Source organism: Myiozetetes cayanensis, unplaced genomic scaffold, assembly GCF_022539395.1.
Source record: "Myiozetetes cayanensis isolate MyiCay16 unplaced genomic scaffold, myiCay2020 scf2-11, whole genome shotgun sequence".
In the NCBI taxonomy this organism is placed as follows: Eukaryota; Metazoa; Chordata; class Aves; order Passeriformes; family Tyrannidae; genus Myiozetetes; species Myiozetetes cayanensis.
In genome coordinates, this window is record NW_026087411.1 from 88,300,259 (window position 1) to 88,318,850 (window position 18,592).

The window sequence follows — 18,592 nt, forward strand, 5'->3', positions numbered from 1 at the left end:
GTTTTTTTCCCAGTTTTCAGTGACAGGATGGCCAGTAGTGTGCCAATTTACAAAATAGTTATATACAGTAATATATTTGACATGTTAAATATTTTAAGGCAAGTTCTCCCTCATTATGCCTACTGTAAGCTTACTTTACAGCTTATCTTTTCAAGGTATCGATATGTTGCTACGGGCTTTAAAATGTGTCCTGCTGCATTCAAAAACTGTGTTTAGGTAGTGTATTGTGTATTCACTTCCATAGTATTTACTTCAAAAAGACGATAAACCATCCATAACCGGTGGGGACAGCAGGCAAAATAAAATAAGCAATGCCTCCATTTTGCATCTCATGCATTTTAATCTGACAATTGCAGTACATTTTTTTACACGCTTGCTTAAATATTCTATAGCATCACAAAAAGTAAGAAGTTATTTTGTATAAGTTCTGTGTTTGTTTGTTTTTTTTCAAGTTTTATTTTGTTAGCTTCACAAGCCTTTTGTGATTACCTTTATAAAACTAAAACTATGTATCTGTGTTATTCATAGTGTTACATTGGTTTGTTTTCTCTTTAATTGTACTAATTTCAGTGAAGCGGAATTTTCCCTACCCATTGACATAGCCTTCCACTCTGTAATGAAACTTAGTTTCAGAAATGTCAAATATTACAAATAAATGAGAAATCACAGATGCTGAAGTTTACTACAAGTAGTTCTGTAGATCCTGTCTCTCACTATGGCCTCCAATTTCTTAATTAAACCAGATTTAGAGAAACATGCTACCATCCTTTCTGCTCTTACTCAGTGTCACTGGAGTGGTGTGTATCAAAAGAACAGCTACTGATTATTTTGTGTGTGTGTCAGTGACCAGGTCTAGTACTGAACTTGGTTTGTGGAGTGCCAGTTTACAGTTCTTTTACTTTTCTTTTTTCCTTAAACTACAGGCAGATAGAGATGAAGGTTCAAATTGCAGCATTAAGATGCATATTACATATACTACAGTTAAGAAAAATGTTTATATTGTTTACTTTGGTTCAGACCCATTTGCAAAGAATAAACTAAAACATTCAAAATACAACAAGGTTGCCTGTGCTGAGGGAGCTACTCCAAAGCAGTACACTAGGACAAATAATTTTTTCATTATTATGGCAATTCTTTTACAGTTGTTTCTTTGTTTGTTTGTTTGTTTTCTCTGAAATATCATACAAATAGTAAATAAATGAGGGTATCCATTCACTTCCTGAAGCATGACATTTCTGAAAAAAAGAATAAGATCATAACAGTATAAGTGACTATAATTGAAGGGTTAGTTTGAGATACATTCCAGGCTTTACTTTTTCATCTTTGTAGCAGATACTGCTGTGAAAACTTCAGCAAATATTAAGAACTCATTTCAGTCAGGTCTAGCTCAGGAAGCTGTTAAACAGAAATAATCTTGATAAGAAGAAAATACCAACTGCTTTGATGAGAGCTCATGTTTAGAGCATATACTGGAGTGCCAAGAGAGATTTCTTTCTACAGTTTTCCCTACAACTCCAACCAAGACATTTATTTTTCCAGTAATGGGTTCTCTAGATAAAAATAAGCCATACTATTCTAACTGTGGTCTTTCATGATCTCCCCACTTTCATTAACTACTTTGAAAACTAAAAATACATTATAAAGCAATAAAAACAATTACTATCCTTATTTGGGTATCTAAAAAAGTGCAGGTAACAATTTTTGCTTGTTGTTTTAACAAAAAGTCCAGTCAAACCTTCATCATGTTTATAGTAATATATACTGAATTTCAGTGGCTGTTTTTACAGTTATCTTAATTTAATTTTTTAATGTAAGTGATGTTCAAAAAGGCTTTAGTGAATACCATAAATGTTCTTTGGTCAACCTGCAATCAGGAGTTGTGTATTCTCATTACAATGCAAATAGTTTGCTCATTATAGTGGTTTCATTATTACATCAATTGAAAATATATTTATTGAATTTGTGCCAAATTCAACTAAATAGCTGTAGTTTAGCCAGTGTGTGTATAGAATTTTAACACAAACATGTATTTAGCAGAACATTTATTTATGTAGAAGTTTTAAGATGTAGTATGCTAAGAGCAGAAATAGTGTTCATGTATCACTGAAAAATGACTTATTTCTTTTTAATGTATATTCTGGAACATTTACATAGGTAAATGTAATGTATTATGAAAGTAATGTACTATGCAGATAAGATCTTAATCACATTTTTTCTTCATTTAAATATTAAAACCATTTAATTTTTTTTTCTCAGCTACTGACTGCTTTGAATAAATGTGGTCTCTCTAACTTCCACTATGCTCTGTAATATATTAATTCTTGAATTAGCTTTTAGTTTCTGATTTTGTTCTGCACTCCCCAAGAAAGCCTTTTCAGTCTTTTAAAAGGGGTTACATTTGCCCAGCATATTTAAACAGATGCTCCTACCGAAGATTTGTGTACTGTCTGGAAATTATTTTGTTGAAGCCAAGAGCCAAAAATAATTGGAAAAAGTTTTTTTTTAGGATTGTTTTCTTCCACTTGTTGCCCTGATCTTTGAGTCATGGAGCAGTGACTGCTCCAGGAGCAAAGGTAAGGTGAGTCCTTGCCTGCCAGGGCAGGGACCTTGCTCTCTGACAGTATATGAATATGGCGAGCAGGGCAGGCCCAATGGCTGTATCCAGGATGAGCACAGTATGCCAGAGCACCAGTCAAGGCTATGGGGAATGGGACAGATCCAAGATCAAACCAGGAAGCTAGTCTGAAGACCAAAGTCAGCATCCAAATTAGCAGCTACATGGCTAGGCATGAACATGGCTGCAACACCGGTCAGTCAGAGATCCAGAGCAAAGAGCCTCAGCTTGAATACTTCAAAAAGAAGAGGTAGTCACTGCTGATGTTTCCCTCAGCTCTTTCTTGAATGACTTCAAGTGCAGCTTAGGTTTCTCAGGCCTGCCACTTGCATTGTCTAAGTTGTTCCTGGGCTCAGACAGCCAAACCTCCAAGAGAAGCTGTGACCCTTATATTTACATCGTGTAGTAGAGTTCATTCATTCACAATTAATGTAATCTCTGTTTCAGGATTTGAGGGTACTTACTGTGAAGTTAACAGTGATGAGTGTATCTCCAATCCGTGCCAAAATGAAGGTCTCTGTGTGGATGGAATCAACCACTACAGGTAAGGAAAATTATTTGAATGACAGATACACAGTATGATAGATAGATGTTTATCATCTAGCTATTGCTTTACCAGCTCAATGTTTGTTGACCTTTGATGTATTTGATAGCTGCATTACAGTCTAAATCTTCTTGTGAGCAAAAAGTCACACATGTACACATGTGAACCCAAGAATCTATTGTAGGGCTAATTAAAATCTTAAGAATCTAATGAAAATCCAGAAAACATTTGTTGTTAGTCCTGTTACAATAATGCAAATATTATGACTTCCAATTAATAGAAAATCTTCATGAACAATTTAGTTGTAGGTATTATGTAAGAAATATTGCAATTATGTAGCTCTTGTAACATTTGTTATGATTACTCTCACAATGTCTATCTGGATCTTGTGATCGGTGATTTTGGTTTTCTTCAAAAATAACTGGCATTATTACTGCAAGTCAGTGGCATCTGAAAGTCTTTTTCAGGAGAAGTGTGATTCTTACAGTGGGGGTTTTCCAATCTTCAGTCTCAGGTCTGCTTGGAGCCTTTTTTGTATATTTTCTTATCACAATTTACTTCCTTTGTGCTCTTTATCAGTTCCCCCAGCTCACACAGAATCACAGAATGGTTTGGATTGGAAGGGACCTTAAAGATCATCTTGTTCCTAACACCTTGCCACTGGAAGGTATACCTTTCACTAAACCAGGTTGTTAAGAGCTTCGCCCAGCCTGGTCTTGAACACTGCCAGGGATGGGACATCCACAGCTTTTCTGGTCAACATGTTCCAGTGCCTCATCACCCTCACACCAAAGAACTTCCTCCTAATATCTAATCTAAACCTACTCTCTTTTAGTTTGAATCCATTCCCCCTTGACCTATCACTACATGCTTTTGTAAAAAGTCCCTCTCCTTCTTTCTTGTAGGTTCTCTTCAGGTACTAGAAGACCAAAATTAAGGTCACCCCTAAGTCTTCCCTTTTCCAGGTTGAACAACCACAATTCTCAGAGTTTCCTCATAGGAGAGGTGCTTCATTCCTCTAACCATTCTTGATGGCCTTCTCTGGACTCACTCTAACAGGTTGATGTCCTTTCTGTGCTGGGAACCCCAGAGTAGGATTCAGTACTCCAGGTGGGGTTTCACCAGACTGGAGTAGAAGGGCAGAATCACCTACTTTGACCTTTGATGTACAATTGGCTTTCTGGGCTGCAAGCACATATTTCCAGCTCATGCCCAGTCTCTCATCCTCCAGACCCCCAAGTCCTTGTCATCAGGGCTGCTCTTGACCTGTTCATTCCCTAGCCCATACTCGATACCAGGGGTTTCCCCAACCCAGGTACATCACCTTGCACTTGGTCTTATTAAACCTCACGACATTCCCATGAGCCCAATTCTGGAGGATGGCATCTTATCCTTCAGGTGTAGGGCACAAAAGGCTATTATTTGTAACACTGTGATCATCCCTTTTAATGACCAGAAAAAAGCAAACGTGATTTTGGCACCACATAATTTATACTCCTCACTGTCTGCTGTGTTTTTCTGGACACTTTAGAATGAGCTACAAAGTAATGTACTGACATCCTTTTTGTTAGGTGCTCCTGCCAACATGGCTTTACTGGGACCCTATGTGAAGTGGAGATAAATGAATGCTTATCAAGACCCTGTAAAAACAATGGAACTTGCCTGGATCTTGTTAACAGGTTAGTGACTACAAAATTAAATGTGATTACCTGATTTTATTATGTTAATTCTGCTTATTGCATTGAGATTTGGGTGGAACCTTAAGCATATAAGAAGGATTTGGTGATAAAGTGAAGCAGGCAAATCTTACTGATTCAGTTTTCTGTCCATATGTGACCTGAAATAAAAATTAGAAGGGAAAAGTTCTCTTACTTTTTTTATGGTTTTTTTTTATTTTATTTATTTGGAAAAAGACCGAAATAGAAGAAAATTGATCTTCAGTTAGATTGCTACATATCTTTTTTCAGCTTCCAACAGTGACTTTTTCTAATTTAAAGGTTTACTGAAAGATAAATGAAAGCAAGAGGAAAACTTGTACTTTGTTTTTTTCAACAGCACTTTACAAGACTTGTGCCATAAGACTATTAGTCCTTAAGTCATTCCTTATACCTTCAATTAAAATTACTGTGCCCAATTTTTCTACTAATTTAACAAAGAGTAAATCACTCTGTTTGCTTCAGAAAGATGGAAATTAGAAAAGTCTGTTCATTATTTTAATATGGATGAGGATTAGGGACACCAACTTGACATCAGGAGATACACAAAGCTTCAAAATATTGGAATAGATCACATTGTTTCTTCTCTTGACTTACATGATTTTCCCTTTTCTGAAGATTCATCTGTAACTGTGCACCTGGATACTATGGGTCTTTGTGTGAGATGGATGTAAATGAGTGTGAAACTTTGCCTTGTTTGCATGGAGGAAGCTGCATCAACAGGCTTGGAGGTTACTTGTGTTTCTGTCTACCTGGATTCACAGGTATGGCCCACTCTCTACCACAATCAAGAGGCTTATTTCACATGTTTTACATGGTTTCAATGTTATAGTGAAGGCCTCAACTAAATCAAGGAAGAGTAAACAGGATTGTCTTCTTATTGGAGGATAAATTAATATTAACTCAAATAGAACTTTGATACAATTCTTGTGAAGTATCTCAAGCTTATCTCATACCAAGACTTGAGTTATAATTTCTCTAGTCACCCACACATTCAGCTAAAACCCATTAAAAGAGTTAGTGTATAATACAAAGAAAATCACCTTTTTTTTTTAATTCAGATAAGAAGAGAACTATTACCATAGATAGCAAGTAAATTTTGCAAACACAATAAAATGTTACCTTGTCATTTGAATTTGCACAGAACCACAGCAACACCTTGACTTTGCTGACCTGTTGGACCTACACTGTTATCTTTAGTATTAATCTTTGTTTTTTTAAAGGATAATGACAAAATAATTGATGGGTAGAGATGTAGTAAAATTTCCTTAAATTATGTTGACTGTTATTTAAATGCTTTGTGTACTTGCAGAACTAGTTCATACCTAGTGTTTTGAAAGATTCAGCTTAAGCAACCTGAAAACATATGGACTGCAGAAATGTTTACAATTGTTGCCTCAAGTTGTATCATTTCTGCATTCTTTCTGCATAAAATGTTGTTTTCTACCCATTCCAGCCCATGATGAATACTACATAATTTACGAGATAAGAAAGGATGCAATTTTTCATCCACTGAACTGAGAGGAATGTAATTCTCCAAAGAACAAAGGACAAGTACAGTTTGGGGAATACATATATAGCTGTATATTCTTTTTCCATTCACCACAAACTTTAGTCCACATATCACTTGTGCACTGTTCTTCAAAGTTATTATTGTCATTTCAGAGAAAAATAAAAAAAATCTATATAATTTTCTTACCTAAAACTTTTAAATCCTCCCCCTCCTGCCCCTGCAGTATTTTCTTTAGATGGCCTGTGTTCTGAATAGTACTTCTTGGGTGTCACAGAAACTTCTGTTCACTAGACAGTGACACTGCAGATGTAATTTCTAACTAATAGATGTTAAAACAGTTGTCTTAACCTTTATGTACATGTTTCTGTAAGAATTCCCTGTTATATTCATAAAAAATGAGACACCTGCACTTGAAGCACCTAGGAGACTTTAATTTGAAAAGGAACAAGCAATCTGCAGCTGTGCTTTCCTTTTGATTGTTCATTATTGACTAAGCAGTTTGACTTTAGTTCTTTTCCCTAACACATTTAACCAACTAGGATAGGATACTGGAAGGGGGTTTTGTGATTTTTTTTTTTTCTCAATTAGTTGTAATAGTTGTTTACTATTACAAGTACTTATTTTTTTGGTACAAATTCTGTTAGTATATTTACAAGAATATTTGTTTACTATTTAGTGTTCATTTTTTACTAACAGGGTAGTGTGATATCAAGGTGTCTATCAAGCACTGAAACATTACTCAAAAATTAGTGATAGGTTGTCCATCACTTAATTATAACCCGTGACTTTTTTTTTCTTCCTTAAAGTGACACTGTTTGGACAACCACTATGCAATGTACCATCTAGATGGAGTCCAGAATAATTCATGCAATAAAAAGTATAACATTTGAATTTAAGTTTTAAAATTATATTACAGTGATAGGAGGCCCAGAAGGGAGTGAAAGTAGTTTCATTTCAAAGTGAGGTCTTTTCAGAGTAAAACATTGCTTTTCTGGATTATGAAGCAATAAGCACATGTCAAGTGTATGATTCCCTGGCAAACATACAGAATTTTAAATCAGCTCTCTGATAATTTGAGGTTTTAAAAACTTTTTATGGAAATTACAGTTCAAGTAGCTAATAGCTGATTTTACATATTCAATTTAACAATTTTTTTTATGCTGCCTCCACTACATAAAAGATAATTGTACTGTTTCAGGGTACCAAGCTGTGAAATTATAACTAGTGAAAGAAAATACTACATAACTACAAAATATTAATATTTACAGTACTGAATTTATAACAGTGTAACAAGAAACATTCATTTAAATCTTTGATAGATAGGTGTAATTCCACTTTAATCTTCAGTGATTTCATCAATTTACAAACAACTTTTATTTCACAGACCAGACACCTTTAAAGATATGTGACAGTGTGAATTGTTTTCAATGATCAGTTGAATTTAAAAAAAAAAAAAATGTACAGTGAAAATCTTAATCATCAACTGTTAAAATATTTTAAGCTTATGAAGTTGAATGGAAACAAATTACAATACATTAAATTGGCTAGATCAAATTATGTTCATTTGATATTTCAATTCATTTATAGAAATTATTTTAAAATTATTAATATTCATCAGACATTTTGATTATTTTTTTCTGGTTATCATGTAATTTACTGTCTTGGAGAACGCAGTTCTTAGACACTGATCTCTACTCTGTTACCTCTGAAATTTTACATCCAATGTATCACTTAATATTTTAGGTTCTCCATAAGTTTATGTTATTTTGGATTTATTTTACATTGTTTATAATTTTATTTAATTTTAAATAGATGTTTAACAAAAGCACATTAAAATAATTTATTAATATTAAAATATAGCATTTTCTCCACACTGCTTAGATAAAATCTACTGCTTTGCAGCTCGCGTAGACCCTTAAAAAAGGTGATCACAGTTCAGATGACATACACACAGGTGTATTCCTTCTGGCAGGATTTAATTGGCAGCTACAGTGGTCTTCTTGAGCCTTAGACATCACGATGGTTAAAGTCCTCATCCCAGATACTTTGGAAAATAAAACTTATGTGATCTGGGAATGCAAGAAACTGTTGGGTTTTTTTTTTTTTCAAAAAATGAGAAGTGACAATAAAAGAGTGTTCTATTGGAAAGAGAAGAAAAGTAACAGAATAACAACACCAAATAATCAACTGAACATTTTTAAAAGTACACAGTTTCTTTCCTCTGGTTTGTTTTGTCGTGTTTTTTTTTCTAAAATACCTTCTAGTTCTTACTGCACCCCCTCTTCTGTAGTCTCGTGTGTATGTTTAGTTGTCCTCAATCATACTGGCTAGAAAGGCTACATCACAGATGCAGCTGACCCAATGACATGAACTTTCCATCCCCATCTTAGTGCCTCTCAGTTTTGTAATTGGTTTTGCTTGGCCAGTGTTGCCCCATGAAACAATACTGGTTAGTTCTGCTAGGTATTCTTCACGACACAACACCTAATGATTCAATTTCTCTATCAGCTGCTGCTGTTATTTTACGTTTATTTGCTCTTTAGCAACTGTATATATATAGCATACGCCCTTGTTGCCCAAAATTATCTTAGTAAACAGACATATGTTGTTCTTTCAGATCTATAACTTCAACATACTAAAGCTACAAACTGTCTCCTTGCATATTTTGAGCACTCTCTTCCAATTACACAAAAACATCATTACTTTTTCCAAGTTTTATGCTCCATTGCAAAAATTATTGAACTATTTGAGATAGTATTAACTTTTTATGTTGAAAGATGCAGGCCTGGAAAATTATTATTTTTAGAAATGCTTACATAATATAAAGAAACTTAACAGAAGCATAACATATAGTTTCTAGGTAAGCAGGTAGCTGCAAAATTCTCTGCACTCTCATTCTCCAGTCTGATCATTCTTGTTCCATAGCTCCCATTTTTACATGAGGAAACTCAGGCCTGGTTTATAGAACTAACTGAAAAAAACAATGACTGAAATTCCTAAGTAGAATAGCTCTTTGCTCAAGGTCACATTTGTTACTGCTTATTGTTTTACATTGGTGGTATCTGGGTGTTGGATATAAAAACATAAAATGGCAGATGCCTCCTGAGTCACTGAATCTAAAACCTGTTTTGTCTAAACAGCCATTCATTGTCTGGAGTAATGATTGTTGGTGGTTACAACATGAACTGCTAAATTTTCACTACAAATATAAAGAAACAAACAATCTTGAAGCATTTTGCTTTGTAAGGTACTGAATGTAAGACTTAATATGCATAGAGGGTAGATATTTTGATTAAGAAAACACCATGTTTCCATAGTTTTCTTTTACACTAAGATGGTCTTTGAAACATATCTTAATCAGGGACTGCTTTTCTCTGTATTATTCCAGAATCCTTTTATTTCATAAACGTTACTATTAAGTACAAGAAATTTGTTCATATTCTGAGGACATCAAAGGCTATGTCAGATTTAATTTTGTCTTGATAGCCAAACATTTGTTAGAGAATCTGAAAATAAACTGCAAACAAGTGGAACTCTGTATCTTTGTGATGTCTAAGATCTTACGACTGTTTTTGGAATTATAAATTAAATGTAATCAGCAAATTAAAACTAAAAGCAAAATAAGGAAATATAATCTATAAGTATAGCTATATCGTATTGATACAAATCAGTCTGATGTTGCATTCTGAACGTGCACTGGTACACAATTATGTAGAGAATAAAATATGAAAAATATACATGTATCCATATTCCACTGATTTTGATATTAAAAAATATAAAGGAAAACATTAATATTACTTTCACTTCAGCTGCTCCATATAACATTTTAAAAGGAATAAGTAATTAAACATAATATGTTATGATCACTTACCCTGAAGGGCGTTTTCATGATTGAGGTGTTAATCACTTCTAAATCTTGCCATCTGAACACCCTTATGTCAAAATATAACTGAGATGATTCAGACATGCCTCAAGTGAAATAATTTTCATGTTAATGAAAAATTTATTTTATATTCAGCTATAAACCGTAAATGTCTGGGTCATCAAGTCTACTGCAAGATGGAATTAATAATAATATAATTTTTTTGATTGTAGAATTCTGTTTGTAATTCCTATTTACTTCATTTCAAAGGATTCTAGGATTATAAGGTTGTTACTGCCTTTTTTGTCCTTCTTAAGTTTTTATTTTCTGATTTTTCTTTGCTTCAGGTCAAGTAAATCAAAGATCTCTTTCAAAGACTAAAGGGTTTTTTTTTTTAAAATGTGTTGGGTTGACCTTGTCTCTCTGCCAGTGGCTCACCCTGTTCTTTCAACCCCCTCATCAACAGAATAGGAAAAGAAATTAAAGACAAAAAACCTCATGGGTTAGTGACATGGAAAATAGGATTCACTGCACCCTTCAGTGAGTTTGCTGATGACATCAAGCTGTGTGGTGCAGCTGACCTGCTGGAGGGAAGGGATGCCATCAAGAGGGATCTTGACAGGATTGAGAGGTGTGCCATGAAGTTCAGCAAGGCCAAGTACAAGGTCTTCCATGTGGATGGCCTGCAGAAGAGAAGGTTCTGAGCAGACCTTCCAGCAGTCTTTGAGTACCTTCAGTTAGGGTAAGGGGGAAAGGCTTTAAACTAAAAGAGGGTAGATTTAGATTGTGTATTAGGAAGAAATCCTTCACTGTGTGGGTGGTGAGACACTTGAAACAGTTTACCCAGAGAAGCTGTGGATGCCCCATCCCTGGAAGTGCTCAAGGCCAGGTTGGATGGGGCTTTAAGAAACCTGGTCTAGTGTAATATGTCCCTGCCTGCGGCAGGGGGATTGAAACTAGCTGATCTCTAATGTCCCTTCCAACACAAAACTGACAGTTACCAGTTATCACAGGCAAAACAGACATGACTTGGGAAAAATAACATATTTTATTGCTGATTAAAATGGACTTATGGAGGGGAAGAGAAAAACCCACAAAATTAAACAGCAGTTTCCTCGATTTCTTCCCTTCCCTTGGCACCCTTTCACATTTCCAAATCCTCTACTGCCCTGCAAGAACATCACAGGGAGATGGGGAATGGGAGGCTGTGGTCAATTCATAACAGCTTCTCTCTGCTGGTTCCTCCTTCTCACGCTTTCCCCTGCTCCTGCACGGGTACTTTTCCCAGGCTATAGTCCTTCAATATATATCTACTTCAGCATGGGTTCTTCACCATTCACATTCTTTCAGGAAATAATCACCTGCTTCTGGATGGAGTTCTCCGTGGTCTGCATTGTGGATATTTACTTGTGTTGGAAGTACTCTCCACAGAGTGCAGGGCAACACCTGAACCACTGTGGTCTTGTCCATCGGCTCTGGGGAAGTTTCTGCTTCAGTGCGTGGAGCAATTTCTCCCTCCTTCTCTGACCTTGGTGCTCACAGTAGTGTTTCTGTTTTCCCCCCTTCTTTGTCTGTGCAGTATTTTGCCCTTTCACAGAGGTATGTTTTCACAGAGGTACCACTGTCTTGACTGAGGGGCTTAGTTGTGTCTTACAGTGGATTCTTTGGAGAGAGATGGAACTGGATCTGTCATGAGGCAACCCCTGGTCTCTCCTTACAGAAGGTGCCTTGCAGCTCCCCCACCAACACTTTAACAGCTCCAGCCAATATTAAAAGTAATATTTAAGTGAATAAAATAGAATGTGTATTAAACTGAGGCATACAAATTCAAAATTCTCATTCAAACTGCCAATTAGTCACTGGTTTCAGTCATCTTTTCTGCAGAGCCATAATTATTCTTTAATTCTAAAGTAGCTATTCTGTTCAGCACAGATCTACCCTTTCAGTCTTATTTTCTCTATGAGATGAGTACAAGCTAATATTTTGAAGTGACTAACTGTACAATTAAGTTGCATGTTAAACCAAGTAAAAATGTTGGCTTAAATAGCTCAGCTTGTATTTTATCTTTTATGTCAGCTCTTAGGCCTAGCCTTCCTTATCCCGGGCTTAGGAACCTGATGTTCATCTTGTCTGTGTGACAGTGAAAACTCTCTTCTGCTTTTCATACAACAGGCTGACTTAACAAAAATGTCCCCCAAAATCTAATCAATGAAAAGGGAAAGAAGTTTATCTTTTTTGACCTTCCCAGTTATTTCTACAGCTTTATACTGCTAGTCAACTGTGGCAGTGATTACATTTGCACTTCTCAAAGCCTCTGTCTGCCTTCCTTGCTATTGATATCCAGAGGAAGAAGAGCAACTACATAACTAACTGAAGTGACTACCTATTTAGAGTCAGAGGGGAGGAATCTCTTGGCACACTTCCTGAAATGTCAAAACAAGATGCAGCTTACATATCAAGAGGCCAAAACAGACTGGTACACCAAGAACAAATCCAACATGAAGACTGGCAGATCTGCATTTCTGTACTAAATTTGGAGGTAGTGGTGTCTGCCTTTAGTGTAAGGATTAGAGAATTCACATAAGTTTGGGGAATTTTAGGTTTGGTGAACACACCACTAGGAGGTGCAAATTTAGTTTATATGTTCTCCCGAGAAGTTTTATAATGTTCATGCTGTGAGTTAGCCTGATCTGTAAGGAAAGGATACTTTTACTGGACTTGTTGAGCTTCAACACTATTTAGCAAAGATTTCCTGGGCCAGAAAAAAACCTAGAAGAGTAAGGTGCAACCTCAGTGAGTATTTGCCTTGAAGTGCCAAGCCTTCACTGCTACTTGTCTCTCCTGAGAGCCAAGGTCAGGACACAAATATTTTTATTCCTCTCAAAGTGTCTTACTGTCTACTAAGTAGAACCTTAAGCCATATTTTAAATAATTAAATCTTAGTCTGATGGCAGCTTTGTTTCAATTGTTGCACCTTTTTTTCATGGAAGAAAGTATTCAGGAAGATATGGCAGAGAGTGAGCAAGGATGAATAGGAAACAGCTAACTGAGCTCAGATGCATAAAAGAAGCACACATTTGGTGAAAGAAGCAGGAACAGGTGACTTAGGAGGAGTATTAAGCCATTGCCCAGGTGTACAGGCTTGAAAGTAGGAAAGGAAAAGCTCAGCTAGAATTGAGAACAGACAAAATGTGCAAAGCCACAAGAAAGCTTTTTATATGTACATTGGCAACAAAAGGAAAATGGACCTGGTTCTCAGTGGGAAGGGGGATATATTGACATAAGAAATGGAAGAGTGTGAGGCACTCAAAGTTGTCTTTTTCTGCATTTCATTACTCAAGTACAGTCTCAAGCCTTCCAGGCTTCTGAACCTAGTGGCAGAGTTGAGGATACTCCTCTTTTAACAAACTTCCTGATAGAGTATGATCAATTAACCCTAATCTTCTAAGCCCAACCAACCAGTTGTCCACCCTTCCACACTATACAGTCCTAAGTTAGGTAGAGGAATGTTGTGGGAGACAGTGTCAAAGCCATGCTAAAGTCATGACAAGTGACATCCATTGCTGTCTCCTCTTCCAACAAACCTAGTCATTTCATCATAAACACCAATCAGATTGCTCGGGTCTGATTGTCCCTTGATAAACTGGATAGAATCACGGCTTGCATTGGAAGTCATCTACTCAAACCCCCTGCAATCAGCAGGGACATTTTCAAATCAATCAGCTTGCTTAGAGCCCCATCCAACTGGGTTTGAATTGTTTCCAGAGATGGGGCCTTACCACTTCCAGGCAACTTGTTCCAGTGTCTCACCACCCTCATTGTAAAAAATTTCTTCCTTACATATAGTCCAAATCTGCCCTCTTTTAGTTTAAAACCATTGCCCCTTATCCTATTGCAATGGGCTCTGTTGAAGTATCTGTCCCCATCTTTCTTACAAGCCTCCTTTAACTATTGGAAGCTTGCAATAAAAGTCTCCTCAGAGCCTTCTCTTCTCCAGGCTAAACAACCCCAACATCTCGGCCTTTCTTCATAGGTGTTCCAGCCCTCTGATCATTTTTGTGACCCTCCTCTAGACCCTCTTCAGCAGGTCCATACCTTTCCATCCAGAGCTGGAGGCAGTACTCAAGGGGTAGGGTCTCACAAGAGCAGAGTAGAGGGACAAAATCCCCTCCCTCAACCTGCTGTCCACCATGCTTTTGATACAGCTCAGGATATGGCTGAAATTTTGGGCTACAAGTGCAAATTGACAGCTCATACCCAATTGAGTATCCACAAGTTCTTCACAGGGCTGCTCTCAACCTATACTGGTTTCTTCCCATTCACCTCTTTCTTCTATTGCCTAGAAATGGCTTCCAAAAGGATTCTCTCCACAGTCTTCCCAAGGACCAAACTGGGACTTACTGACCTATTGCTCCCTGTATCATTCTTTCATTTTTTGGGGGTGATAAATTCAATGTTTCCTTTTCCTAGTCACTGAGGACCCTCCCCAATTTCCTTTTTTTTCCAGATGTAATAGCAAGTAGCCTTTCAAGGAAATGTCAGCTTTCTCAGCACCTTCAGGGGCAGCCAATAGGGTACTGAATTACAGGAAATAAATACAAGAATTGAATACCAAAATTTATGTTTAGCCCAGTGTTTTGTATGCCACAACAGAAACCAAGTTAGATTATTGCGTCTAATCTTTGTTACCTAAGTTCAGTATTTGGATGTGACTTTTCCATAATTTGATTTCAAATATTGTATTTACAGCTTCAGAAACAGGAAGACATAGTCCAGCACATACTTTTTTATTTGAGGAAACATTTATTTTATGTAGTCTGTAAAGGTTATCAGGCCATATAGCGGTGGCTTCCAATTTCAAAGAAATGAAGTTACTGAACAGCTGAATTGTAAGAAAGAAAGGTCTCTATAGGTCATGCTGAGTCTCTGGTCCTTAAGGAGACAAAGTCAATAACTACCTAATTTTTTGTACAGATTATGTTGAAAATATGCAATGCTATGGTCCATTCATAATGCGCATTTGGCAACATCAACTCTCAGTGTGTATACAAATTAAATCGGGTGATTAGGAACTTGGATGACAGTATGCTCCCCTTGTTTAGTGAAATATAATTGTTTTGGGTTACAGATCTGTGTCTTTAGGGAGAAAAATCCTGGTTTTTTGGCAAAGAATATCTAAATGTGAAGTGTTTGTTCTTCGTGCTCATTACTGTCTAATTTAAATGTATTTAATATAGTGATTCTAAGGTGATTTCACCAATGTGTTGTGCAGTTAATTACTATTTATCTTCAAACAGGGCCAGCTTCTTTTTCTGGATTTCTAGCTTGTCAGTAAAAGAGGAATAGAACTAGAGCTGCTTCTTATTTTGACTGCTGAAAAGAAACTGTGTTATTTATGAATAGCAACAATGTAGAAAACACCACTTTATATTGTTAAAAAGGACACTGTTCATGCAGTCATGCACATGCTAGGAACAAGACCCATTTCCCATTGTATCCATTGCTTAAAGTGGTATCATGGATTGGGAGAAAATTTCAATTTGATTCTCACACTTTCCCCAAGTTTCCCACACATTCATAGTGGTTCCTATATGAATAAAGAATTTCAAATTACTTCTGCTGCTTTTTGCATGCATCACTCCCTATTGACCGAAACAATGCCTTGAACCTAATTCTTGCATATAATGTAAGATTATGATGATGTATTCTCCCCCACATTTTCTCTCTTTCTGTGGCTAGTTTAATAATAATAAATACAAACTAGGAAAAAACAAACAGACAAAACAAAAGGCTCTCAAAACAAAACAACCCAGAAGAAATATTTTCCATATAAAATATCCAGTAGGTGAGCCATTTATGCATTCTACCAGTTTATTTGATATGTTGCTCCATGTCAAGTAGATCTGGAAACATTTGAGAACAATTATTTAATTTATTAGTGAAAATGGAGGAAAATGTTCCCTTACACTCATACAACTGACCGCAGTAAGCATATTGTATATCACAGTTCAAAATTTGCAAGCTGTATTGAATGGAAAAAAGAAACAGCTGCATCAGAATAATGCAGCCCCAAGGTAAGTGTTCCTCTAAAGGGTGGCACTAAAGCCAAATACAAAGCCATAGTAATATGGCTACAGTAGTTCTGGTCTGAATGTCTTCATTTGGGACTCTAACACTCTATTGCATTACGGTACTTAGACATGCTGATAGTTCTTTCCTCTGTTTTTTAGTTTCTTAAGTCCTTCAGCATCTGACTTTCATGAAAAGGCTGGTTGCCTCTCTCAAAATAATGGACTTTGCTGAAGCATTCAAGAATATTGACACCATTCTTGTAGATTCTGTCTTGTTGCCACAAAATTTCAATATATAAGTATAGTAGTAATAATAATAACAGCAACAATTATAATTCCTTTCTCCAGGAACCATGGCTTACAGCAATAGAATCATGGTTAAACACTGTATCCTAATTATGAAAGTGCTTCTGTGAAGTTTTGTGGTTTAACTTAACTTTTTGATCATGAGGCTCTATATACTACATAAATCTCTTTCTTAGGACACCCACATACTATTTACCAGAAAAGGAACATTTAATCAAACTGAGACAATGGCCAGTAACTGAAATAGATAATATCAATATCATCTCTCAGACCAGTAGTTTTGGGGTAAAGCAGATGTAGAATCTTTCCCTGAAGATTTTTTGAGCTGCTTGGAATGAAGAATTCAGAGGATAGGACTATACTTCCAGTACTTAAAGGAGGCTTTGAGAACATTTGAGAGCTTATGGTTGAGTACTAGGGAATCAAGTGAGCACTTCCAGTGAGGCTGCTTCTTGAATACTGTATTCTGTTTTGGACCCTCACTACAAGAAGGATATCGAGATTCTAGAAGGTGTCCAGAGAAGAGTGGTGAATCTGGTGGAATGTCTGGAGCACAAGTCCTATGATGAGTGGCTGAGGGAGCAAGGACCTTATATCTCTCTACAACTACCTGAAAGGAGGTTGTAGTGAGGTGGGGGTTGTTCTCTTCTCCCAGGTAACAAGTGACAAGATCAGAGGAAATGGCTGCAAGTTGTACTAGGGACGATTAAATGGGATATTAGGAAAATTTTCTGCTCTGAAAGAGTGAGTAGGCATTGGAATAGGCTGCCCAGGGAAGTGGTAGAATCACCATCCCTTGAAATGTTCAAAAGGTGTGTGGCTGTGGCACTTGGGGATATGGTTTAACTGTGAACATGGCGCCAGGTTAATGGTTGGACTTGATGATCTCAGAGGTCTTTTGCAACTTTAATGGTTCTATAGCTCTATATCTAGATTTTATTATAAGAAGGTATTAGTTGAGTATTTATATCATCTAGGGCTTCTAGAGCTAAAATCAGTGGTTCACATTAATTATACCTACAACAAATCTGGGAAAGCCCTGATGCAACTGTTAGATGTGTTCCTTAGCTGTTACTGCTAGCTAGGAGAGTCTGTACTTTTCAGCAAGTGAAACTTTGGAGGGATCTTTGAATATATTCAAGTATGTCATTGTGCATGCTTTAAAGGAGCTTCTATTCAGTAAGAGTTACCAAGGCCCAGGGGATTGAAATCTCAATTTCCACACAAATTGCTCTGCTACAAATGCTGTAACAAAGGAACTTTTCAGCAGCTCTGATGTGAGAGCACCACAAAAGAACATTATACATCATAATGACCAGTCTATTCTTCTGTGATTATGAGGTATTTCTTTGAGCTTTGTGCAAGTTGTAAATGTACTTAATATCTTTTATATTAAAGTATTGTAGTATTTCTAAAATAAAACATTTTAAATTAAATAAGAATATTAATATTAATATTAATAACAATTTCTCATGCTTTGGTGTGTTTTACTATGCATTCAAAAATTCGTGACTGAGAACTAGTTAGATAGAAACAAGTAATTCATCACTTTAAAACCTGTGGATATTTCAATCAGTCACAGCAAAAAATATCTAAAGTAATGACTGCTGAGAGATGTTTTCACTTTGCAGAAAATAACATGCTATATGTTAGAACAGTTACTGTAAAGTTTTTACTGTTTTTACTTCTGAAAAGCATAGCCATGGCAGCATCATGGAATATTGTGTTCTCTGGAAGTATGTCTGCTGACATTTCATGATAAGAATCAAGTAGTTTTCTTAGTAATTCCACTGGGTTTTTTTCCCTAACTTGTAGTGGAAAAAAGAAAATTATGGGACAACTCTCTGGCTCACTGATTACGTGACTTGGATCATCACAGCCAGACTAAAGTACTAGTATAAGTTATGAAATTCTCATTTGAACCAGATAGTGAAGATGGTGTGCTATGCTAATTAAATGAATCATAT

General features: G+C 36.3%; 1 protein-coding gene across 1 annotated transcript in view; it reads left to right on the forward strand.

Annotated features, from left to right (window-relative positions):
• LOC126640159 (protein eyes shut homolog) overlaps window positions 1–18,592 on the forward strand; it is a 673,551-nt gene that overhangs the window by 219,007 nt on the left and 435,952 nt on the right. The window contains exons 14-16 of the mRNA XM_050315721.1: window positions 3,062–3,158; window positions 4,730–4,837; window positions 5,492–5,637. Of these exons, the coding sequence (XP_050171678.1) occupies window positions 3,062–3,158; window positions 4,730–4,837; window positions 5,492–5,637 (351 nt within the window). The remainder of the gene's footprint in view (window positions 1–3,061; window positions 3,159–4,729; window positions 4,838–5,491; window positions 5,638–18,592) is intronic.